We start from the raw sequence: 26,911 nt of genomic DNA, 5'->3' as shown, positions 1-26,911 counted from the left end.
AAAACTTTTTTAATGCAAGTCGAAACAAATAAGGTGAACAGAAATTGCCTTTTCCAAACACAGTATTATTATAGACTTATTATATAAATTACCTTTTCATGACGGCAGAAACCGTGAATTTTGTTATTTTTAGCCAAATGTTGTGGGTGGGGTGCGACTGTATATTTAGCTCATTATTTTAAAAACTGGTAACTTATATATTAGGACCATGACAAATCAATAAAGTGTACTAAAATATACGGCGTTGTCCCCTACTAAAAATATGTCCGGGATGTAAACATACTCGGACGAAGTAACTTAAAATAATATTCATGCAGACTGGTTTTCTGGCAGTCGTAAATATTTGTCGTAAATATATGTGTTTATTTTTTATTCTAGATATTTAGAGCAGTCTGGAAAATAAATTGATTAAAACAAACACTGGTCCACATGTCACCGCCAACATGGCAAAAGAGTTGGAATCGTAAGTCTAGTAAAGTGAAATCTATTTGTTCATGTCAGAATATGCCTCTGTTGTCAGCAGTTTTTGTAAGATGTAAATAGATTCAGCCCAAAAGCTTGTAGGCCGAATTTTGTGGAAAATGTGTTGCTTCAAGCCATCACAAATCAGAATGTAGACTATGTTCTCTTTTTGTATTATCGATCTGGCATGAAGACTTTGATATGTGAGTTTTGAAAGCAGACTTGTAGAAAATATACTAAGTGTTTATCATCAGATAGTGTTAAGCAGGATGCAGAGATACGTGCGCGCGCGAACAAACTCCAATGCAGTTGGTCTGTGTTAGTCCTAGACCAACAAGTTGTTCTCCACCTTTTTTTTTTGTTTCACTGGCGGCAGTCAAACAAAAAAACAAAAAGGTGGAGAACAACTTGTCTGTCTATGTTAGTCCTACATGTAAGACCTTGATGTTGATATTTATGTTTTGGGCGTCAGGGTCTTACAGCCTAACTAACAGCGCTGTGTAGTGTGTTTTGATGTCGACTAACATCGTAACAAAAGTAAAATTTTCAGGAATATCTCACACAACTGGCAACTAAAATAACAGCGCTTTTCTACAAAGTAAAGTCATGATGTTTTAGTCAAACTTTACTTACTCTGATGTCTTTTCTCTAATAAATTGAAATTCTCACAAAAGAAATGGACCTGTTTTCAAGTTTCGCTGGCCTACATTTCAGTTGACTGGAAAGCGATGAAAGTTGGGAATGCCGAAATCGGGTTAAGTTGAAATATTATTCTTTAACGAAACGAATAAAAAATATATTATGCCTATTGGAACTGTAAAGCAACGTTTTGTTTCATTCAAGAAACATATCCGTCTCATGAACCTTCTTAAACATACCTCGGCATACCTTGACTATCGTCGCATTGTGGCAAATTCAAATGTATGTCAACGGAACATGAAAATGCATCCATTTGCTAGTGTCATATTTTCATTCCACCAGGACAAAGACAGTACAGTAAGTATATTAATTACACATAAATTAGCGGAAGGGTGTCGATATAAGCTGTCAAATGTGTGAGATATTCCTGAAACTTTGACTACTTGTTCTGATGTCGTTGACATCAGAATACACGCTATACAAGGCCATTATTTAGATAGTAAGACAGCACTAAAACAAAACCAACATGTGCTATGTCTTACATTGTAGAACTAAGATCTGTGTGACAACTGTATGATGTGAAGATTCCTTTCACTACATAGATGTATCTTAATACATATATTTGTGGAAATAATAGTCATGTCTGCAATATTATAGCTATTAATGTCAGTTCAAAATTGCACTTTGTCAACCAACATGTGAAGTAAATAGCTGATGGTATCGACAAACAATACAATTTGACCTAAAGTATTTTTGCTAAACAGGCGATGAATCATCCTTAGAAAACATTTGCCATAGTTTACTGAAGATTGAAAGTAGATTTGCTTTTTTATTTTTCGTCTGCCTCCAATTGAAGACCACTTTGATGGCTTTGTTGTTAGAGTGGGTCTGCATCAGATCACGGGTTTGAAACCCAGCTGATCATACCCAAGACTTATAGAAATGTTTCTAACAGCTGCCTTGCTTGTCACTCAGCATTAAGAGGTTAGTGTTTGGACTGGTCAGCCTGGTATCAGGATAATGTGACTGGGTGGGACATCATGCTCATAGCTGCCAACCCTGACGAATTGGTATGAATTTCACAACTTTTGTAGCGGTTCACAGATTCATGCCACAAGCCAAAAATTCTCAATTATTTAAAATCTTTAATAAAATAACTGATTTCCCGTTAAGGGCTAGTCGTGATAGTGGCAGTTTCCAAAACGGTCTATTACTGCTGGCCACGATATTAGTAGAACTACAGCTGATTAGTATAGTAGGCCCGGTAGCAAGCATTTTAGCCTATTTTAATCTATATGTATAAGAGTAGTTTTACAAATGCTTTTGAGAGAAACTGGAGCCTAACCGGAATTTTGCTCCGCGCATGCTTCGCCAACACTGATTTGAGTTACCGTTCAGCATTGCATGTAAGATCTTGAAAATGTCTTCACCACCAAGGAAAAAGAAGTGTTTTGCTCAAAAAGTGAAGTCTAATTTGGAATATATAAAAGATTGGCCATGCATTCTGCCATTACACATTGATACACATCATGCTTTTTGCACACAGTGTGCCACAAATTTTAGTATTGGGCATGGTGGCAGAGACGATGTGAGGAAGTACATCAGTTGCAAAAAAAACACATAGAAGTTGGGGAAAATTAAGAATTCGCAGATTTCAGCTCTGGAATATTTTAAGCCATTGGCGCAAGACTGCAAGCTACCAACGCTGAAGCATTATGTGTGAGTTTTCTTGTTGAACACAATCTACCTTTATCAGCTGGAGACCATGCTAAACATTTGTTCTGACAAATGTTCCTGGACTCGAAAATCACTTCCAAATTTTCCTGTGGAAGAACCAAAAGTGCTGCAGCTCCTGTGCATTCCTCACAGCAACAGTGACAGCGAAAGAGTATTTTCTCTAGTGAGGAAAAATAAGACAGACTTTAGAGCCTCCTTAGCTGCTGAAAATTTGTCAGCAATTTTAGTCACCAAGATCAACCAGCAGGTAAGAAGTCTGAACTGTTTAGAAAACAAATTTACGATAAAGCAGTTGAGGAAGTTCAAGTCTGCCACAGTATCATGTCTTGATAAATAACCACAAGAACAAGTGAAGTTTATGAATACCATAATAACTAGAAATGCAGCTATATTTCTGCATATATGTAGTGTTTTAGTTTTATATTGTGATCTTGATATAGTGTAGTATTGACGGTCAGAGTGGATGGAGTTATTTTCATGGTATTTTTCACTAATTCATGTCCAAATTCACAACTTTTTATCCATATTTTCACTAATTGCGAGCCTGGAAGGTTGTCAGCTATGTACAGCTACTGTCTTGTAGATCTTTCTGATGCTGGGGATGGGTGGCAGATGTTTGGTACAGCTACAGTTTTGTAGATCCTTCTGATGCTGGGGTACTGTGACAGATGCATGGTACAGCTACTGTCTTGTTGATCTTTCTTATGCTGGGAATGGGTGGTAGATGCATGGTACAGCTAATGTCTTGTAGATCTTTCTGATGCTGGGGATGGGTGGCAGATGCATGGTACATCTACTATCTTGTAAATCTTTCTGATGCTGGGGTTGGGTGGTAGATGCCTGGTACATCTACTGTCTTGTAGATATTTCTTATGCTGGGAATGGGTGGTAGATGCCTGGTACAGCTACTGTCTTGTAGATCTTTCTGATGCTAGGGTTGGGTGGTATATACATGGTACAGCTACTGTTTCGTAGATCTTTCTTATGCTGGGAATGGGTGGCAGATGCATGGTACAGCTACTGTTTTTTTTAGATCTTACTGAAATGTAATGTTCTCTTAACTGGAACATACATAACATGCCAGGAATCTCTGATCAATGACAAACTGCTGCAGGGAGTAAAAGGGCATGACTCAAAGCCATGTTTAGCTGGGGTCATCTCAGAATCAGTGGGCAAAGTAGGAATAACTCATATACCTGGTATACCTCATTGTAACATAGTGATCAGGATCTATCACTGCTGATTGCTTTATGTACCGAACCATGTTATACAGAGTACTGTATTATGCCTCTGGTCTTTAAGTAACAGAAAAGAGCAAAAACCAACAAATTTTGAAGAATTCAACAAATAATTTATTTCTGTAGAATAAAAAACTGAAAATTTAAAAAGAACTTACAGTATTGTGAATTAAAGCCCAAATAATCCGAAAAGTTTACCACCAGTACTAATGAAAAAAGTTATAACTAAATTCCATTGGTGTTCGAAATAAGTTCCAGTGCTGAAGATGTTGATGTGCTTGTGGTTTTGAATGTACTTATGTACCAATGTCCTGCAGTGTGATGATGTACTAACAGTCTTCCAATTAAGCATAGTAATAATTAAGCACATTAATATAATCCATTATGTCCTTGTCTGAATTCACTATAATTCCAAATTAATGTTTCTGTCCAAGAATATTACTGAGCACTTTAATCCAAAACTGAACACAACAATACAAATGATTGTGCATCTGATGTTATCACTAGAATGAGTAATTTCTCAGGTAAACAAGATTATAAACATAGGTCACAATTACCATTTTTTGAAAATACTCTGACACTGAATATACTCCTACACTGAATGGAATTTTTCATTCTGGAACATTCTGGGTTGTCAACAACACAAAATCTGTTACAAAAACTATGTTAAAGTATGTGGTAAACATCCGGTAGAACAGTTTTATCCATAGTGAATACCAATGTCCTAGACCCAGACCCTCATAAACATGTTTACCTCTGTTGATTATGATCATAATATTGAACCAATGCTTAGAGTGAAATATTAACTAAGTTACTTTATTTTGGACAAGGTGAAGTCCAAAATACTATTATACATAACATATAATCATGGAGAAAAAAGACTAAAAAAAACCAATACAAATTCAATATGCATAACAACTGTGATATATATGGAGTCATGATATATTGAGAATAGCATAATATAAAAAAAGTGGTAAAGCCAGCACTATAAATATTTGTAAATAATGGTGTTTTGAAAAAGAAATGAAGTTTCACCTTGTTTTATTTCAGTCCTTTTGGTTATTCTTTGGTATGATTGTGATCATGGGGTCCATAGTAGTACTGCATTATATCGGAATTGCATTATAACAAGGCATGTTTTAATGGATGAGAATTATATTTTGAAAAGGCTAATTATCTGCTTTTTACCTCACTAGTTATAGCCCAGATTTTCATTGATACCTTTGTCTTTGATTGTGTTGTACTTAAGTGATGTGCCCAATGACTTAAATATATACGTACACAATTCAAGTACTCAGCACTCAATTTACCACCTCTGTGAAAAGATGAGACTGATCTTGACTGAGGAAGTGACTGGCATTGTCAGTGTACTGTGAAATAATGGCTCAGATCGATGAATGCAATTGTGAGTATTTATGTAGCAGACACATGTGGTAGATATAAACACTGAATAAAGGTTCAATATACAGTATGTACTCCAGCAATTTTGCAGAATTTAAAGCTTGCAGAAATAAAGCACTGTGAATTAACATGACCTTTCTCTCTGTTTTATTGTCTTGCCCAAGGGTAAGTGCCATGCAAACTTGAGCTTGTCCCTTGTGTTGGGCAAGTAGATTTGTCAAGTCCTGCACAAGTTCATCATTTACATCATTTGTACAAAATGGTGCTAGTAAAATGGCTACTACCAGTGATGTCTGTTTCTGGTTACAAAACCATTGTTCCAACTAGAAAGAAACAAGAGTCACCCTTGGTGATGCCCTTTGCCTACTAATGCCTGTCTCTGATTACAAAACCATTGTTCCAGCTACAAAGAAACGGAGAGTTACCCTCGGTGATTCCCTTTGCCTACTAATACCTCGGTGATTCCCTTTGCCTACTAATACCTGTCTCTGATTACAAAACCAGTGTTCCACCTACAAAGAAATGAGAAAATATAAATAGAGGGTTACCATTAGTAAAGCCCTTTGCCTTCTTGAACTGCAGAACTAGTGTCTTTATAAACACTGACCATTTAATTGATTAATTTCATTTTAATCAGATTCAGCACCAAGTGGCAGATCTCAGTCTTTGTCCATGCTTAACTATACGGTCAATGATATTACTGCACGTGTTTCACCTTAAAGCATTGTCTCGTTAAAATTCACTAACCCCAAAGAGGACTTGGCTTGCTTATTCTTTCTGCCACATGAAATAAAAAAATTCAGAGTCTAAGTGTAAACCAAATAGTTCATAAAAACCCAAAAGCCGCTTTAAACATTACTGTTTCACATTACTGATAGTTGTTTCGGAGATTAACTCCCTTGGTACATCCATGCTGATTGAAAAATAGATTTGTTGGAAAACATATCCATTTGATGATTTCCAGATAACAATATATTGGTTTGCTACTCTGATCATAGCTGTTACACTAAAACTAAGTTATAGCAGTAAATTAAACTTTAAAGTTTGAAAATTGACTAAATGTTAAATAAGAAATTGTATGTATTATTTCTTCTGATTCATGAGTTGTGATAAGTTTAAGCCAATAGATTTCCTATTCAAGCTAAAATTACATTATTTATTCATCACTTTTACTGTCATCCATCATAGTCGTACTGACATCATTCTTGTCAAAAATTATGAAATAGATTCTTGGGTAATTAGTTCTTCATGCAACATACTTTCATTTTCCTACCTCTAAATACATTCATAATAATCCAGGACTGTTGGATGTGTAGTCATTGGTCTAACATTCCCCAGTAACCTGCTTAGACCATCTTATGTCCATTAAATATAATACATGTAGATAAATATTGCACATTAATGTCCATTTGTATTAATTTGTGGTTATTTTGGTCTGTTTTAATTTTCAGTGACATCCCATAAAACAGATAATCTCTTGTATTTTACAGGTCGGTACAGATGCGTCTGTATTCCCTCAACAAGAGTCAGTTCGTCTTGGTCTTTGTGACATTTTTTGTGTGTTTTGGGGTCACTGTGCTCATAGGAATTGCAGGTTAGTGCAGTCAAATGAAATAGTTAATTACACATGTTTTTAGTTTAAAAGAGAAACCATTACTGTGAATTCACTTTTATTTTGTTAGAATTTATGTGGAATTTATGTTTGCTGAAATATACCAGTTTAAAGACAAACAATGATCCGTCTGTGAAGAAGAGTCCCCAATCAAGACAGTGAACCCTCCATGAAGGTTATTCCTCAATTCAGACAGTATACCCTCTTTGAAGATGATTCTCCAGTTCATAAATTTAACTACCAATTTTTACGATACTATGGTCTTAAAGTAAGTAACAGAGAAAGCAAAACTAACCAGTTTAATGAAATTCAGCAAATTATTTTTCCCCATAATGCAAAAAGAAAATTTTTAAAGGAACATACAGTATTGTGAATTAAATCCTAAAAGTTCTATTGCAAATCCAAAAGCATAGAATGTTCTGAATGAATTCCAGTATTGAATGTGCTGATGTGCTAATATCCTTGAATGAGTGGATGTGCCAGCAGTCTTGATATATCACAATTAAAATCTAGAATGTCCCAGAATGAATTCACAATAATGTCGAAATAGTGATTTAATCCAAAATGTCAGTGAGCCAATTGTAATTACAATGAATAATTTTTAAAATAAATAATTCCTCTCAAATTGTATCTGAACACAACTGAACTTAAAGTAGGAATGAAATAATGTTGTTGTTTCCCTAGCTGTCAAAGTTGGGTGGAGATATAACATTTTTGCCATTTGTTTGTTCATATGTTTCTGTTCCTCAGTTTGTTCATTCATGATGTGTTCGTTATCTTGGACTCTATTTCACCTAAAATGATAAGATTATATGTATCTTAGCAAGACTAATGCATTAGAAAATCAAAATTAGGTCACTGTTACATAAAATTGTGAATTTAGAATTTTCAGTCTTTTACCACACTGTCAGTCCTCCATCCAGTCTGTATATTCTAGGATACTCAGCAGAAGAATTTTTGTTTACAAGCACAAACCTTGTTGTAAGTTGGAACACCATCTGAACTGTAATTAGTTCACATGTACCTGAAAACAGCTTTTTTTCAAGGGGTTGCTTTGTTTCAACATTAGAAAGGTACACCCTATCAAACTATTGAATTCTGTTTTACTTTGTACCAGGTCCACCCATAATAGATACGGTGACCCACAACCTGTCAGCTGTTCTTCCACTGGATACAAAGATTGACATGAAGGTTAGTACATTATCAAGACTCACAAGATTGACATGAAAGTAACTATGTTACCAAGACTTACAAGATTAACATGAAGGTTAGTACGGTACCAAGACTCACAAGATCGACATGAAAGTATGTTACCAAGACTCACAAGATTAACATGAAGGTTAGTACGGTACCAAGACTTACAAGATTGACATGAAGGTTAGTATGTTACCAAGACTTACAAGATTAACATGAAGGTTAGTACGGTACCAAGACTTACAAGATTAACATGAAGGTTAGTACGGTACCAAGACTCACAAGATTAACATGTAGGTTAGTACGGTACCAAGACTCACAAGATTAACATGAAGGTTAGTACGGTACCAAGACTCACAAGATTAACATGAAGGTTAGTACGGTACCAAGACTCACAAGATTAACATGAAGGTTAGTACGGTACCAAGACTTACAAGATTGACATGAAGGTTAGTACGGTATCAAGACTTACAAGATTAACATGAAGGTTAGTACGGTACCAAGACTTACAAGATTGACATGAAGGTTAGTACGGTATCAAGACTTACAAGATTGACATGAAGGTTAGTATGTTACCAAGACTTACAAGATTAACATGAAGGTTAGTACGGTACCAAGACTTACAAGATTAACATGAAGGTTAGTACGGTACCAAGACTTACAAGATTGACATGAAGGTTAGTACGGTACCAAGACTTACAAGATTAACATGAAGGTTAGTACGGTACCAAGACTTACAAGATTAACATGAAGGTTAGTATGTTACCAAGACTTACAAGATTGACATGAAGGTTAGTACGGTACCAAGACTCACAAGATCGACATGAAAGTATGTTACCAAGACTCACAAGATTAACATGAAGGTTAGTACGGTACCAAGACTTACAAGATTGACATGAAGGTTAGTATGTTACCAAGACTTACAAGATTAACATGAAGGTTAGTACGGTACCAAGACTTACAAGATTGACATGAAGGTTAGTATGTTACCAAGACTTACAAGATTAACATGAAGGTTAGTACGGTACCAAGACTTACAAGATTAACATGAAGGTTAGTACGGTACCAAGACTTACAAGATTGACATGAAGGTTAGTACGGTACCAAGACTTACAAGATTAACATGAAGGTTAGTATGGTACCAAGACTTACAAGATTAACATGAAGGTTAGTATGTTACCAAGACTTACAAGATTGACATGAAGGTTAGTACGGTACCAAGACTCACAAGATCGACATGAAAGTATGTTACCAAGACTCACAAGATTAACATGAAGGTTAGTACGGTACCAAGACTTACAAGATTGACATGAAGGTTAGTATGTTACCAAGACTTACAAGATTAACATGAAGGTTAGTACGGTACCAAGACTTACAAGATTAACATGAAGGTTAGTATGTTACCAAGACTTACAAGATTGACATGAAGGTTAGTACGGTACCAAGACTCACAAGATCGACATGGAAGTATGTTACCAAGACTCACAAGATTGACAGGAATGGTAATAATTACCAAGACTCATGAGATTGAAAGGAATGTTAATACTTACCAAGACTCACAAGATTGACAGGAATGTTAATAATTACCAAGACTCACAAGATTGACAGGAATGTTAATAATTATCAACAGAGGTCTCGGAAATGCCTAATCACGTGTATTTGGACGACAGTTTGTTATTTTGGATGCAGAAAATCAATTAGGTGGGAGTCCTCCATATGCATGTAATAGGTGGGCAGGAAAATTCAAAGACTTGCTAGTCCTGCTTAGTGGGAAAATGTGTTGATCAGTTAGCTGTGCTGATATTTACAATGACAGAATTTAGTGGCTGAAAGCCCCCCACCCCACCCCCGATGTTCATATCACCATCAAAAGAACATGCTGCAATAGCTGGGCAGCAAGATCAAAGGCTTTGACTGGCTGCTGGGTGGGAAAATCTACTGATATTTACAGTGCTTGAAGTGAGAGGCAGAAAGACCCAGGGATGTACATCTGGTCGTTTATAACAGTACATCAAATAAACAACTTTTTCATTATTGTGTTCATTTCCCAGTGTAGCGGAATAAGCAGTGCATTTGACCTTGCCTTGGAATCAAGACATGTTGAGACTTTGACTTGAATGAGTACTTTGGGGTTCAACAGCAGACTGACAAAGATTGTAATGAGATTCAGTAGAATGCTAAAGTTGTTAGAACTGATAGTTTGGATGAGACAGTAGCCAAGTGTAAGAAGCATCTGATGCCTAGCTTGGTGCTTTAAATAAGACCTTCCTTGGATTGCCAAAATTCAGTCTCACTCTAATGGACAAACAAGAGCTATGTCAGTATTATAAAGAATGTAGAAAATAAACTCAATGGCAACCAGTAGTTCTTATAATTTGCATAGTTTTCTAGGAGGGAACTGCAACTTTTGCAGGTGGGACTCCAATTTTTACAAAAATGGGAGTCCTGGACTGACTCCTAGTTGTAAAATCCGAGACCTCTGATCAAGACTCATGATATTGAGAGGAATGTTAATAATTACAGTCGACTCCAGTTAACTGCACAGCCTCGGGCCAGTCACGAGACTGCAGTTAACCGAAGTACGGTACAGTACAGCTTTAAATTAACACGGCACGAATATAGGTGAAGAATAACATAAAAAGATGATTAGAATCCACTCTTTTAACGTTTACTTTAATGAAACAAGAGTCTACAATGAACAGCACTAACGTCATATTGTTGAATCAAACACAACAAAATTTCCGATTTACGAAAGAAATCGGCAGTTCATGTCTGCGCACAAGTTTTACTAATAAGTTTTTAAATTGCCAACTCTATTTTGTAAAACGGTTCAAACAGCTCACATTCTCACTGTTCCATGAATCTGCGTAAATTCTGGAGTGACTTATATAGCGACTTTAGATGAAACCTGGTCATCTACTGCATCATCATCATCACTTCTTTCATCATTTTCTTCTTGTTTTGTCTCTGTAAGAGCTGCAACGATGGTTGAGTCGTTGATTCCACCTTCCGTCTGAAGACCGTCATCTATTGCAACATATTATTTGAATTCTTCTACATTCATGCCATGTGGCATTTCGAATGTGGTTTTGCCAATATAGGTGACTCGTCATCAGAAGGCACCGAAAAACTGGCCCACCTATAGCTCTTCGCTACGGTTGACTGTGTTACATTGCTCCAGGCATTTCTAATCATATGAAGTGCATCTAAAACTGTCAGCTTCCTTGTCTGGTTGGACGCTTTTTCTTAGGGTGTTGATCCATCGATGTCTGACAGCAGTTTTCGAATAACAAGTGATCTATAGAACTTATTGAAATTCGCTATAATTCCTTGATCCATTGGTTGAATCAGTGAAGTTGTGTTCGGAGGAAGGAAAACAATCTTAACATTTGACAGTTTGATGCCGTCGCCATGAGCTGCACAATTGTCGCACAGCATAATGATGCTTCTCTTTTGCAAACGCATTTGATTGTCAACGCGCTTCAACCGTCTCTTCCAAATTTCTGTCATCATCCAGGCATTTTTGTTTGCCTTGTACTGTACTGGCAGCTTTTTCAAATTCTTAAAACATCGAGGGGATTTGCTTTTGCCAGTCACCAAGGCATCCAATTTTTCGCTACCATCCATATTGCATGCAAACAAAATTGTTAAACGATCTTTGGCAATCTTACATCCCAGTGCTTCTGCTTCTTTGAATGACAAAGTCCCATCAGGTAACGCCTGCCAGTACAACCCAGTTTCATCGGCATTGAAGATGTCTTTTGGTTGGTAGTCTTTTAGAATTTCAGGTAGAACATCAATTACCCATTGTTCAGCTCCAAAGTTGTCTGCATCCTGTTTTTTGTCGTGTTGTCGTTTAAATTGAATTCCGTTGCGCGTTTTCCATATTTCAAACCATCCATTTGTTGGTTTGAAATCATGCAAACCCGAACCATTTGCCAATTGATTAGCTTTTTTAAGCAACAGTGGTCCACTCATCGGAATCTGTCGACTGCGAGCTTGAGCGAACCATTGTAACGGCGCTTCTTCAGCATCTTCGGACTTGCCACCTCATTTGCGCTTCTGAGAAGGATTGCTGTTATTTTGCCGGTCTTCAATGATCTTCTCCTTGTTCTTGAGGATTCGCAAAATCACACTGTGACTAACACTGAACTCAAGTGCAACAGAGGCTTAACTTCTGTTGGTCTCAACGCATTTTATGACCTCAAACCTTTGAGCTAACATCAGGGATTTACACTTACAGTCAGTCATTTTAGACTGTAAAATAAATGCTCATAAATTCAAGGTTGAACTTCCAATGATTACCCCCTAGTTCAAATCACGGTTTAGAGCAATGTTTCCCATGCTGTACTATGATTGTTCCCACGCTATTGCTCCCTGGTGGGCGGGAATATATATCTACCATATCTACCACCTATGGCGTCCATTACATGTCAATCATTTACAAAGTCGCATTTACCGGCTTAATTGTTGGCTTATTTGAAGCACTATAGCAGTGGACTGGCAATAACTGATCCTGACTATACAGTTAACCGGAGTAAAATTGTATTGAATAATGTGCCACGGGCAGAAAATTTATCATGCTATTATCCGGAGTGTGCATTTAAGCGAAGTGCAGTTATCCGAAGTTTGTTCCCATGGAAAAGCATTCGGGAAAAAAGGGGACTGGCATGACTACGTGCAGTTATCTGGAGTGTGCAGTTAAGTGGATACGACTGTACCAAGACTCACAAGATTGACATGAATGTTGCTAATTACCAAGACTCAAAAGATTTACATGAATGTTAGTAATTACCAAGACTCACAAGATTGACATGATTGTTATTAATTATCAAGACTCACAAGTTCAACATGAATAATATTACATTACCAAGACTCACAATATTGACATGATTGTTAGTAACTACCAAGACTCACAAGATTGACCTGAAGGTTAGTATGTTACCAAGACTCACAAGATTGACATGAATGTTAGTAATTACCAAGACTCACAAGATTGACATGATTGTTATTAATTATCAAGACTCACAAGTTCAACATGAATAACACAGTACAGTACTAAGTCTCACAATATTTACATGAAGGTTAGTACCTTCCCAAGATTCACAAGATTGACATGATTGTTAGTAATTACCAAGACTCACAAGATTGACATGATTGTTAGTAATTCCCAAGACTCACAAGATTGACATGAATGTTAGTACCTTACCAAGTCTCACAAGATTGACATGATTGTTAGTAATTACCAAGACTCACTGACATGATTGTTAGTAATTACCAAGACTCACAAGATTGACATGAATGTTAATCATGACCAAAACTCACAAGATTGGCATGATTGTTAGTACGTTATCAAGACTCACAAGATTGGCATGATTGTTAGTACGTTATCAAGACTCACAAGATTGGCATGATTGTTAGTACATTATCAAGACTCGCAAGATTGACATGAATGTTTGTAATTACCAAGACTCGCAAGATTGACATGAATGTTAGGAATTACCAAAACTCACAAGATTTACAGGAATGTTACCAAGACTCGCAAGATTGATGTGAATGTTAGTAATTACCAAGACTCACAAGATTTACAGGAATGTTACCAAGACTCACAAGATTGATGTGAATGTTAGTAATTACCAAGACTCACAAGATTGACAGGAATGTTTGTAATTACCAAGACTTGCAAGATTGACATGAATGTTAGTAATTACCAAGACTCACAAGATTGACATGACTGGTAATAATTATCAAAACTCACAAGATTGACATGAATGTTAGTAATTACCAAAAACTCACAAGATTGACATGAATCTTAGTAATTACCAATACTCACAAGATTGACATGACTGGTAATGACTACCAAAACTCACAAGATTGACATGAATGTTAGTACCTTACCAAGACTCACAAGATTGCCACCTCGGATGTGGGAGGTCATGGGTTCGATCCCTGACCAAGTCATACCAAAGACTTACAAAAATGGTACTAACAGCTGCCTCGCTTGGCGCTCAGCATTAAGAGGTTAGTGTTAGGACTGGTGCACCTGGTGTCCGGATAATGTGATTGGGTGGGACATCGTGATATATTTTACACTGGCTGTTGGAGACTTAAAAACTAGCTTAAAATATCATCAATTACATTTTAGTTGTTGGCATTTATGAGACAATTTGTATGCTAAGTAATTGATAATTTATATGCAAAGTAATTGCTAATTTATATGCTATATAATCGATAATTTATATGCTAAGTTGCTGATAATTCATATGCTAATGACTTGATGATTTATATGCAAAGTAATTGATAATTTGTATGCTAAGTAATTGATAATTTAGGAATAATAGTCATACACAAAGCCGTTCTGAAGAGGGTCTGAATCTTCCTTCCTGTAAAACATTTAGCAGTACACACAGCAGACTACATTTTGTGCATTGAAGTTCGATGCTAGAAAGGGAAAATTGATGCCCTAAAAGGTCTTGTACTGTAAAGTGGTTGATCCATCCAGATTTCACAGGGAAAACATGCAGACCAGCTTTGTCTTAAAAACCTGAGACTCCATTTAAATGTCTAGATGCCCTGCCACTCAGGATGTCCAAGCCAATCTAAAAAAATTCTCTTTTACTTGATTAATTAAAAATATGTGCATAATCTGTTTCTGAGGAGTAATGTTTTGTCTGCAAATATTCCAGTGTGCATGTACTATGATTTAGATTATCCATGCTGTAATCCCAATTATAGAGCCTGATAATGTAAATCAGACAGATCAGTATTCTACAAGGAAGGTAAACATCCCGTATGCAGTTCTGGTGAATGATTGTTCTGAGATTAGTACATGATCTCAGTGTTTGTTAAAAATATGTAAATGGAAATATAGTGCATTGAAAAGTTTGAGTGTTTGTTAGGAAACTTAAAATTAACTTTGTTTGGTCTCCTTCCAGAAAGGTCCTTTTCCTCTGAAGTCCCCACCTATGTCAACATTCCATCAGCAGCTTTGGTTGATTGCACACATCATCACAGACAATGCAGAAGGTTTGTTGATCTGTCTTTCCTGTACTTTGAAGGAATGGTTAGAACTACATGTGGTTAGAAAACAGTTTAGTCTAGCTGGTTCATCACAAATAAATTTCCATTATAATTGTTAACTTAACCTGTGGGATAAGCTAAAGTTTTTGATTACCCAACATGAGGTATTACCCATACAGCCTTTATTCTGGTTCTTCCAACATGAGGTATTACCCATACAGCCTTTACACTGGTTCCTCCAACATGAGGTATTACCCATACAGCCTTTACATTGGTTTTTTCAACATGAGGTATTACCCTTACAGCCTTCACACTGGTTCCTTCAACATGAGGTATTATCCACACAGCCTTTACACTGGTTCCTCCAACATGAGGTATTACCCATACAGCCTTTATACTGGTTTCTCCAACATGAGGTATTACCCATACAGCCTTTACACTGGTTCCTCCAACAAATATTTTACCCAATCACATTAACATTGGGAAATTACTATCAGGTACCTCATAATCCAGTCTCAGCTACCTCATAATCCAGTCTAAGCTACCTCATAATCCAGTCCTCCCATAAAGTTAAAAAATGTCTTTTAATATATATATATATCATATAGATGAATGGAAAAAACTCTTCCAGATTAACTTCACTTGTTCCCGCAAGATGATTATCGATATCACAGATATCACTGTTAAAAGTGCCTCTGAAGAAACCTTAGTAATTTTTCCTATTGAATTTATTCATATGTATGCATTTTTTTAATTGGTCATTATTGTTCATGTGATACTGATTAGTAACTCAAGTTTTCACTGGTGTAATTGTATTGCACTGTTAAATTTTGGTTTACTAGCCACTTCTTATGTCATCTATGTAACATAAAGCTAGACCTATTCATGATGAGGTTGAACAACAAACTGCCCCATACCCTGTCTCCATTTCTGGACCAGTGGCATGGGCTTTTGATGGCCTTTCAGTCATCAGAGAGGGAATCTGGCCATATACATACAATCCAACCATTATGCTTTTTTCACTAAATTACGTGTAACTGTATTTGGATTACGTGTTTTCATATATCCCCCTCCCAAAAAATTAATAATTTGTTTTCTCATTTTTATTAACATCCCATTAATCCCACAGGCTGTATTCTAGAAATGCTGGCTTCATTGTAACTACAACATATGAGTACACTTGTCCGAAGACTTGCATGCACTTTCCTAACAGTATTATGTTCTATTTAAAGCAGTTGCCCTACTTCAAGAAACATGCTGGTTTCTACTTTCAACTTTTGACCTCGGTTTCTATTTATAGCAGCTGTATGGCCTAGTTAGGAGAGAACAGACTGGTTTTCTAACTTTTAACCTTTGCTTGCAGATTCTTTGTTCTAATTCAGAACTGAACCAATCTGTAGGTATTTGGCACTAAAAGTCAGAGATGAATACATGAATTACATAAAACAGCATTCCATTCTAGGGATCTTCATGCCCCTTGCAGGCTGCGTGGAAAGGATTTTAATATGGTCATGGTGGTAAAAGAAGAAACCATGAATTAGCTTGTTTACTAACTCCAGTACTGAGGTAACTTCTTTTTATACAGCAGAACTAAATTGTGGACACGAATTTTATAACTGCAGATGCGTTATCTACTGAGTTCTTAATAAAACACGGATAACCTCTAGCATTAGAAGACTACATTGGTCCTTTGTTCAGACGGCCGTTTCCTGATTCCAAAATTGCAGAATACATGCATGTGCAAGAACATAATCATCTAATATTGTTAGGTGTTTAGCAGAAGATACTTCACTTAATATTGCAGAAACCATGAAAATTGGGCCGTTTAGCATTACAACAGACATGAGTAGTGATTGTGACAAAAAGTTGTACCCAGTCTGTGTAAGAGACTTTGACAATGAAAAGGGCAAAGGCAGAGTGCTCTTCTTTCATTACCAGAATTAACAGTTGATTACACTGTAGAAAACATTTTATTTATTTGCTTGATAATACTTTGAATAAACTTAAGTTGGCATAATTGTATGGGGTTTTAAGCTGATACCGCATCAGTGATGACTGGAATTCATAAAGGAGTTGCATTCTATATTTTGAAAAATGTCTCCATCATTGTACATATCAGGTTGTCTGTCATATGATGCACGATGTTGCAGGAAAAGCTGCTGATAAATTAGAAGAACTCCTGAAGTATCAAGTTGGCACTCCACTCTACCAAACTTTAAAAATGATTTTAACAATAAATCTTCACCATCTTTGTGTTGTTATGTAACATGACACTGTCGTAAGAGAGTGTGACTGTGGTAAGCAAGCATGGATTTAGAAGATTGAACTGTTCTTTGTATTGTGTAACATGACCGTACGGTAAGCAAGCAATGGATTAAGAAGATTGAATTGTTCTTTGTGTTGTGTAACATGACAATGTGGTAAGCAAGCATTGGATTAAGAAGATTGAACAACTGTTCTTTGTGTTGTGTAACATGACAATGTGGTAAGCAGTCATTGAATTAAGAAGATTGAACTTTCTTTGTGTTGTGTAACATGACAGTGTGGTAAGCAAGCTTTGGATTAAAAAGATTGAACTGTTCTTTGTGTTGTGTAACATGACAATGTGGTAAGCAAGCATTGAATTAAGAAGATTGAACAACTGTTCTTTGTGTTGTGTAACATGACAATGTGGTAAACAGGCACTGAATTAAGAAGATTGAACAACTGTTCTTTGTGTTGTGTAACATGACAATGTGGTAAGCAAGCATTGAATTAAGAAGATTGAACAACTGTTCTTTGTGTTGTGTAACATGGCAATGTGGTAAGCAAGCAATGAATTAAGAAGATTGAACTGTTCTTTGTGTTGTGTAACATGACAGTGTGGTAAGCAAGCTTTGGATTAAGAAGATTGAACTGTTCTTTGTGTTGTGTAACATGACAGTGTGGTAAGCAAGCTTTGGATTAAGAAGATTGAACTGTTCTTTGTGTTGTGTAACATGACAATGTGGTAAGCAAGCATTGAATTAAGAAGATTGAACAACTGTTCTTTGTGTTGTGTAACATGGCAATGTGGTAAGCAATCAATGAATTAAGAAGATTGAACTGTTCTTTGTGTTGTGTAACATGACAGTGTGGTAAGCAAGCTTTGGATTAAGAAGATTGAACTGTTCTTTGTGTTGTGTAACATGACAGTGTGGTAAGCAAGCTTTGGATTAAGAAGATTGAACTGTTCTTTGTGTTGTGTAACATGACAATGTGGTAAGCAAGCATTGAATTAAGAAGATTGAACAACTGTTCTTTGTGTTGTGTAACATGGCAATGTGGTAAGCAAGCTTTGGATTAAGAAGATTGAACTGTTCTTTGTGTTGTGTAACATGACAATGTGGTAAGCAAGCATTGAATTAAGAAGATTGAACAACTGTTCTTTGTATTGTGTAACATGACAATGTGGTAAGCAAGCTTTGGATTAAGAAGATTGAACTGTTCTTTGTGTTGTGTAACATGACAATGTGGTAAGCAAGCATTGAATTAAGAAGATTGAACAACTGTTCTTTGTGTTGTGTAACATGACAATGTGGTAAGCAAGCTTTGGATTAAGAAGATTGAACTGTTCTTTGTGTTGTGTAACATGACAATGTGGTAAGCAAGCATTGAATTAAGAAGATTGAACTGTTCTTTGTGTTGTGTAACATGACAATGTGGTAAGCAAGCTTTGGATTAAGAAGATTGAACTGTTCTTTGTGTTGTGTAACATGACAATGTGGTAAGCAAGCATTGAATTAAGAAGATTGAACAACTGTTCTTTGTGTTGTGTAACATGAAAATGTGGTAAGCAAGCATTGAATTAAGAAGATTGAACTGTTCTTTGTGTTGTGTAACATGACAATGTGGTAAGCAAGCTTTGGATTAAGAAGATTGAACTGTTCTTTGTGTTGTGTAACATGACAATGTGGTAAGCAAGCAATGGATTAAGAAAATTTAATTGTTCTTTGTGTTGTGTAACATGACAATGTGGTAAGCAGTCATTGAATTAAGAAGATTGAACTGTTCTTTGTGTTGTGTAACATGACAGTGTGGTAAGCAAACTTTGGATTAAGAGGATTGAACTGTGCTTAATCAAGTCACAGTGAATGGCTGTCTAGCTTGCTACAGCAAAGGGTGAGACTTAGGTATTACATGTCTGGTAGCAGTGGGGACATTGTCAACATTAGGAATCTGTGCCAAGTTTGATACATTGGCTAAATATAATAGCATGGTGTTTAGGTACATGTAAGACTGTTGTGTGGAATCTTTCTGTTACAGAAAATTGTCTCATTGGTTATGCTTATTGATATGTCTGTATTTCAGTGTATGTATATATGTATATATCACTGATCCTGAAATTTTAGTGGTTTTTGTCAGACATTTTTTTTCCAAAAGTACATGGTGGCCATATATTAGGAAGTTTAATATAAAAACATGTAGAGATAGAACAAATTGTGATAAAATATAAAATATTTGTATAACCAATTATATGTACCAGAAAATGTGAAAATATGTCGTTTTCACTACTGGACTTGTTGCTGCCTTGGTGTTAGTATTCAGTGATTTATGGTTTTGTCTCAAACTAACTTTTTATTTGAAAAAAATATTTTTTTCTTTTAGAAAACAATGCTATATAATTTCACTCAACAATAATATGCTATTCCACTCTACTGTTTTAAAAAATTGAAAACAAGCTGGCATGCTATCTTAAATTTCATAATACCTAATTAACATGCATGTTCAGTAAAGTTTGATGGTGACAGTTTTTCTCTTTACCAAAAGTCTTCTAACAGTATGTAGTTTCTCCTAAATGAGAACGGTTTCAATTATAAATCCAATATGGCTGCCACTATGAACATGTTGAAATTTTGTCACTAGGTCTCCTGTATAAAAGGTCATATTGGCATGGGTTATTCATCAAAAGTCTTCTAATGGCGTAAAGTTTCTCCTAAATAAAAATGGTGCCAATCTTAAATCCAGTGATTAGTTTGATAATCCTCAAGAATGTCAGAGATGGTTTCGGCATTCAGCAGTTAAAAAGAAGAAATTTTCTTGTCTTGAATTCCTGGAAATTCTTTCATTTAGTAAAGTGTCTGTCCATTTGACATACTTTTATTTTGGGCCCATTTACTTTGCAATCAGGTTCATTTTTCAGCCCCTTTAGATCCCAGTCTTATCTTATCCACTTTCTGACCATCTATTCTAGGTACACATTTTGAGAAATCCTACACAGTAAGTGTGTCTATCAGTGGGATAAAAGCTGAGGGAGAGCAGACTGTGATACACGCCAATAGTCCAGAACTTAGCCATGAGCTGCACAACAGGTCCAGGCTACTCAGCTGTAGGATGGTAAATCTAGAAATAGAGCATGGTCTTTTCATATTTATCTTGTCTCCATTTTTAGTCTTGCCTCTACTTGGAGAAACAAGTAAAAAAAACAAATCTGGCTCAGATGGCAGTGTCTTATTTTCTAGATTAGTCAGTTTTTGAGCTGAAATGACGAGATAATATTATACTAGGTCTAAAGTTTTACTGTGATAATATATTAGGTCCAAAGTTTATACCATGATATCCTGGTATAATATTATATTAGGTCCAAAGTTTATATCATGATATGCTGGTATAATATTATATTAGGCCCAAAGTTTATATCATGATATGCTAGTATAATATTATATTAGGCCCAAAGTTTATATCATGATATGCTGGTATAATATTATATTAGGTCCAAAGTTTATATCATGATATGCTGGTATAAAGTTATATTAGGTCCAAAGTTTATATCATGATATGCTGGTATAATATTATATTAGGCCCAAAGTTTATATCATGATATGCTAGTATAATATTATATTAGGCCCAAAGTTTATATCATGATATGCTGGTATAATATTATATTAGGTCCAAAGTTTATATCATGATATGCTGGTATAATATTATATTAGGTCCAAAGTTTATATCATGATATGCTGGTATAATATTATATTAGGCCCAAAGTTTATATCATGATATGCTGGTATAATATTATATTAGGCCCAAAGTTTATATCATGATATGCTAGTATAATATTATATTAGGCCCAAAGTTTATATCATGATATGCTAGTATAATATTATATTAGGCCCAAAGTTTATATCATGATATGCTGGTATAATATTATATTAGGCCCAAAGTTTATATCATGATATGCTAGTATAATATTATATTAGGCCCAAAGTTTATATCATGATATGCTAGTATAATATTATATTAGGCCCAAAGTTTATATCATGATATGCTGGTATAAAGTTATATTAGGTCAAAGTTGCCTGGATTTAGAGTTTCCTGAGCCAATTTTAGGCACACCAATACAGAATGTTCATGATTTTACTAAAAGGCTATCTAGGTTGACCTTTTGTTTTCTTTTCAAAGTAAATTTTTCCAAAATAATTTTATGGCATTTGTTCACATCAGAGTAACAAGGATAAACAATATTTGGGCCACTCTATTTTACAAGAACTGGAGGGCAAGTTACACTGAGACCCACAACTAACAGATATGATTCCCCTTTATGACTGTTACATAAAGAAGTACTTTTTTCTCACAACTAACAGATATGATTCCCCTTTGTGACTGTTACATAAAGAAGTACTTTTTTCTTAAGAATACAACCCATTGAGACCATTACACATTTCCTTCTAACCTGTTACATTCATTTAAATGGAATAGCCCATATGTGGATAGCTAGTTTTATTTTTGGTTTCATGTTTTACATAAAATACAGTGCCTCACAGTACATGTCAAGTTATTTCTAAATATACATAATTTCATGACTTGATTAATTAGTCTAAAGTTAAAAACTACTTATTTTTTGAATACATACAGTGCATGTATATCTTTACAGAAAGTTTCAGATCATTTAGAGTATACTTGTATATTATAGTAACTATTTTTAACACTAAATTGTAACAATAAAATGAATTTCAGGCCAGCTTTGTAATACATTTATGTTGCTTATTGTATAATTCACGGGAATTCGTGTAGAAATGCTTAGTGTTTTCTCCAGAATGCATGATTGCACAAATTGCTACAGAATTTAATGATTCCTCTTAAAAAGTGACAAAGTGCACAAAGATCAATGACAGTAGATTTGCCGTGGGTATAATGTTAACATTAGGAAAGCACAACCTGATTACACCACACCCTCACTAACTTAATAACTCAAAATGGGGTGCAGAAACTTAGACTGCACTATAAATGAGGGTGCAAATTGTCGAGGGACCTAAAACACAGGCTAAGAAGTGAATGTCATTTCTATAGGACATCGAGAAAACAGGTTATGGGGAAGTTTGAATACTTGTTTTATAATCCTGTTTTGAATAATAAATTACCTTTATTTTCAGGATGCACAGCCTATGAAAGATCTTTAACAACATCACTCAAAGTTGTTACCATTACATGAAAACATTATGTATTATGTCACTGCTTTTTTCTGTTGATGATTAACAACAGAAAAAAGTTCCTTTTTAAAAAGAAACAGGGACATAAATTTTGCTCGACAAAACTTATTTAATTGGTCATTATTTAACAAAGTGTTGCCACCAGTAGGCATTGGTGACATTTTCATTGACTGAATATTGTTATTTACAGAAAGAAAATTTAATAAAGTATATAGCTTTTTTAAAAGTTGAATTTCATGGTGCTGGTTTAGATCTCAGGGTACTAACCATCATTTTCAACAAAATGAATGATTTATTAAGGTTTCACTTACCAATGTTGATCCTGATTTTTGTCACATTCAAAAGATATTGGTGAATTTTTAGAGTATTTTCCAGTCTTAAAAGAGGAATCCACACATGACACCACATTATAAGTGGATTTGCAAGTTATACAGGTGCAAGTTACTGACTGAGGGAGTGGTATGTGTAAGTGATTGACATATAGATCATTCACCATAATCAAGAGCTTTCTATGAGTTTTTTGCAATTAAGCAATGTATTGCTTTCATTATCTAGTTTTCAAAATACACATGGAAAAGCTGCGCAATGGTGGGCTTATGTATTTTCAGTATTCTGAGGTAATGACTTTGCTGTTAAGTTCAGTTCTAATGCATATGACATATAGTCGTTACCATAACAATCGCTGCTGCTCTGCTAATAATTAAACTATAATATACAAGTAAGTATACTCATAATGATCGGAAAATTTCTGTAAAGATATTCAAGCACTGTTTGTATTCATTAAAAGTTATTATCACAAACATGTTGGTTGAAACATACTGAAAAAAAGGTATATTTAGTGATCTGTTCTCATTTAAAAATGCCTCCCTTACAAAATGAAAATTCCCCTGTTATAAAAATACCCTATGGTCAATCTCCTCTTCCAGCCATGTGAAAATCCTGGAGAAATACACATTTTTTATGACTGTCTCACATTCAGGCATTAATTAGAACATGTTTTATTAAACATCAGATTGTAAGCTTAGGGAAAACTTTATAAACGACAATATTTTGGAAATTTTTTAATCACAGGAATGTAATGACTTGATCCTGCTTCACCTTGGTTACCTGGACTACAGTAACTACATCATCAACATACAGTTCTATGGGCTGGAAGACCAGACACACTTTGATATCAAGAATATTTTATTCTATGTAAGTAGATACAGAGATCCTGTATTGATGACAATGTGCAAAATGTTTCCTACAATGTAAGGGTAGAGGTTGAGCAGTAGAAGTTGAGCCTGTTGGCAAATGTTTCCTACAATGTGAAGGTAGAAGTTGAGCCTGTGGGTAAATGTTTCCTACAATGTAAGGGTAGAGGTTGAGCCTGTGGGTAAATGTTTTCTACAATGTGAGGGTAGAAGTTGAGCCTGTGGGCAAATGTTTCCTACAATATGAAGGTAGAGGTTGAGCCTGTGGGCAAATGTTTCCTACAATGTGAAGGTAGAGGTTGAGCCTGTGGGCAAATGTTTCCTACAGTGTGAAGGTAGAAGTTGAGCAGTCTGTTGGCAAATGTTTCCTACAATGTGGAGGTAGAAGTTGAGCAGTCTGTTGGCAAATGTTTCCTACAATGTGAAGGTAGAGGTTGAGCAGCCTGTTGGCAAATGTTTCTTACAATGTGAAGGTAGAAGTTGAGCAGCCTGTTGGCAAATGTTTCCTACAATGTGAAGGTAGAGGTTGAACCTGTGGGCAGATGTTTCCTACAATGTGAGGGCAGAGGTGGGCAAGTGTTTCCTACAGTGTGAGGGTAGAAGTTGAGCCAGTGGGGAAAAACACATGAAATTAAGGTTGATTGCTTTGAAATGTTGGAGTAATACACTTTTTTATAACTTAATGATAATTCCACATTGTTGATGGTCCATGTAAACTAGAATTACTCAAAAATATCTCAAGGTTTGTTAACATTTTCTTGCACTTCATTTTGTTGAATGTCTATGACCAGGTAAGAGTAAATATATAGAAAAGTATAAAAGTAAGTAATCTGTCACTAATTGCACATAAAATAATGGTTGAATGTGTTTGAAAATTTCATCAAATTTGCAAATGTTGAAGATCATGGGATCATTATCACATGAGTGAATTTTATCAGCAGGACAGTTATTGAGATCACAACGTTTACACAGCAAAAGAGCTGTGCAGAAGTTTTACAGCTGGATTTTAATTGCTACAGATTTAACATACTTTTGCTTTTCTTAATGGATTTTTTTTCATGTGACTGGTGCTGTAATCAATAAAAATGAATAAAAAGGGACAGAAGTTGGAATGTCATTTTACATCCAGTCTTGTCCATTGCACTTGAATACACATAAGTAAAAACATTTTAATTCCATAGTTCATAGAATAGGAAATGAATAAATTGAATTTAGGCAGTTTAAGTTGTTAGGGTTCTAATTGTGAAAATGTGTAAATTGAATTTAGAATTGGTGGTGTTGTGAGGTCTTTCATCCATTAGTTGATAACTAGATATCATTTTTATGCCATTGGCAAAAAATTATCATTAACTCAGATAAGATTTTTGTACCAGCTTTGTGTTTTCTAGTTTGAAAGGTCACAGGTCAAGATCACTGTAATGTTACACAATAACATGGTTTTTGCACAATAATGGGAGTACAAATTAACGTACTCCCAAAATGAACATCTATGTCGCACTTAAGGGGGAAATATTGTAATTCAAAGAGTGAAAGGTTATGTTCACTTTGAAGCACAAGTGAAAACCATTTCCACATGATATATTTAATTGGAATTCTGTGACCTATACTTTCAGATATCTTGTCCTGTTTGGTGCCAAAAAAATACTTTGGTATTCAAACAGTCAAAGGCTGAATTTATTTTGAATTTGCATCAGGGCTTACACTAGGGTTTCAAAAGTCAAGGAACAAGTTATGATTGCAGTTCAGCACATTGGAATCCTACTTCTGAAAATAGGATTGCCAAAAATTTTATTTAGCAGTCAGATGCTGTTGTGACCATAGCATTGTTTTGTGAATAAAGGTGAAGAAAACACCTTTTTATACTGTCTTATTTATTGAAAAATAAAAATAAATTATGATAAGTTTATGCAAAATGCAACATATGTGACATTGACCTCGAATTGTGGGAGATAATTTTCCTTTATACAGCTATCAAAGATGGGTGTGCATTCACAGTGTAAGTTGACATATCCATCCAACCCATGGCTGACATATTGGTTGTCTTTTTAAAAAAAAAACAATATTACCAGTATTTGAGTTTTAATTGAACTTATTATGAATCACAGATATCTTTGAATAATACAAAGGTTATTTAAAAGTTATCTGACAAAATGTATCTTTCCAAATGTTTATTAAATATTTGTAAGATACAGTAAAGTAACCTATTTTAAAATTGTGCAATAAATAAACAATGTTTTACTTATTATTATTTTTTTTACTTTTCTCCATTATTATCAGTGTTAATATAATTTTAATGGGAATATAAACTGCTGTATATATGCAGACGTGTGTATGTGTGTGTATGATCTGGATTTTTAATGTAGCTTTAACAATTTTTCAGTCATTACGATGCCTACAATATAGCAGTTTTTAGTGATGTCTAGCATTAGGGCATCATGCCACATACATGCCACACAATGTCCCACCCAGTCACATTATCCTGACAACAGGGTGACTAGTCCTAACACTAACCTCTTAATGCTGAGTGCCTAGTGAGGCAGCTGTTAGTACCATTTTTATAAGTCTTTGATATGACTCGGCTGGGGGGTTCGAACCCACAATCTCCCATGTCTGAGGCAGATGCTCTAACCACTAGGCCACTGTGCAGACTTTAAAATAGGTAACTCTGATCTTGCAAACTGAAAATTCTTATGCAAGTGTCACATAACAGACGGTTGCAGTATATAAACTTTTAATATTTTGTGGTTGTCAAAAAGACTGCATTTGTATTAGTGGGGTAAACAGGATGTTTTAATGTCATTCAACAGTTAGTAAGCATCGTTGTAAAGTAGGTGGAATTGTCATACAGGAGTTAATGAACACTATTCTATAATCCAATGCAGTAAAATAATTCTGCTGCCCCATACAACATCCACAGTGAATATATATATATATTCTTCAAATATATTACCTGATTATATAGTACAACCA

At 35.2% G+C, this 26,911-nt stretch overlaps 1 protein-coding gene across 1 annotated transcript in view; it reads left to right on the top strand.

Moving 5' to 3' along the window:
* The first annotated feature begins 386 nt into the window (after positions 1–386).
* LOC149786105 (transmembrane protein 181-like) overlaps positions 387–26,911 on the top strand; it is a 51,385-nt gene continuing 24,860 nt past the window's right edge. Inside the window, exons 1-6 of the mRNA XM_089976420.1 lie at positions 387–463; positions 6,968–7,071; positions 8,207–8,280; positions 15,219–15,309; positions 20,516–20,658; positions 23,820–23,942. Of these exons, the coding sequence (XP_089832546.1) occupies positions 444–463; positions 6,968–7,071; positions 8,207–8,280; positions 15,219–15,309; positions 20,516–20,658; positions 23,820–23,942 (555 nt within the window). The 5' untranslated portion in view covers positions 387–443. The remainder of the gene's footprint in view (positions 464–6,967; positions 7,072–8,206; positions 8,281–15,218; positions 15,310–20,515; positions 20,659–23,819; positions 23,943–26,911) is intronic.

The sequence above is a fragment of the Sinohyriopsis cumingii genome, chromosome 12 (assembly GCF_028554795.1).
Source record: "Sinohyriopsis cumingii isolate HCF-2022 chromosome 12, ASM2855479v2, whole genome shotgun sequence".
Taxonomy (NCBI): domain Eukaryota; kingdom Metazoa; phylum Mollusca; class Bivalvia; order Unionida; family Unionidae; genus Sinohyriopsis; species Sinohyriopsis cumingii.
The sequence above is the reverse complement of the archived record's forward strand: the minus strand, read 5'-3'. Positions and strand labels throughout refer to the sequence as shown.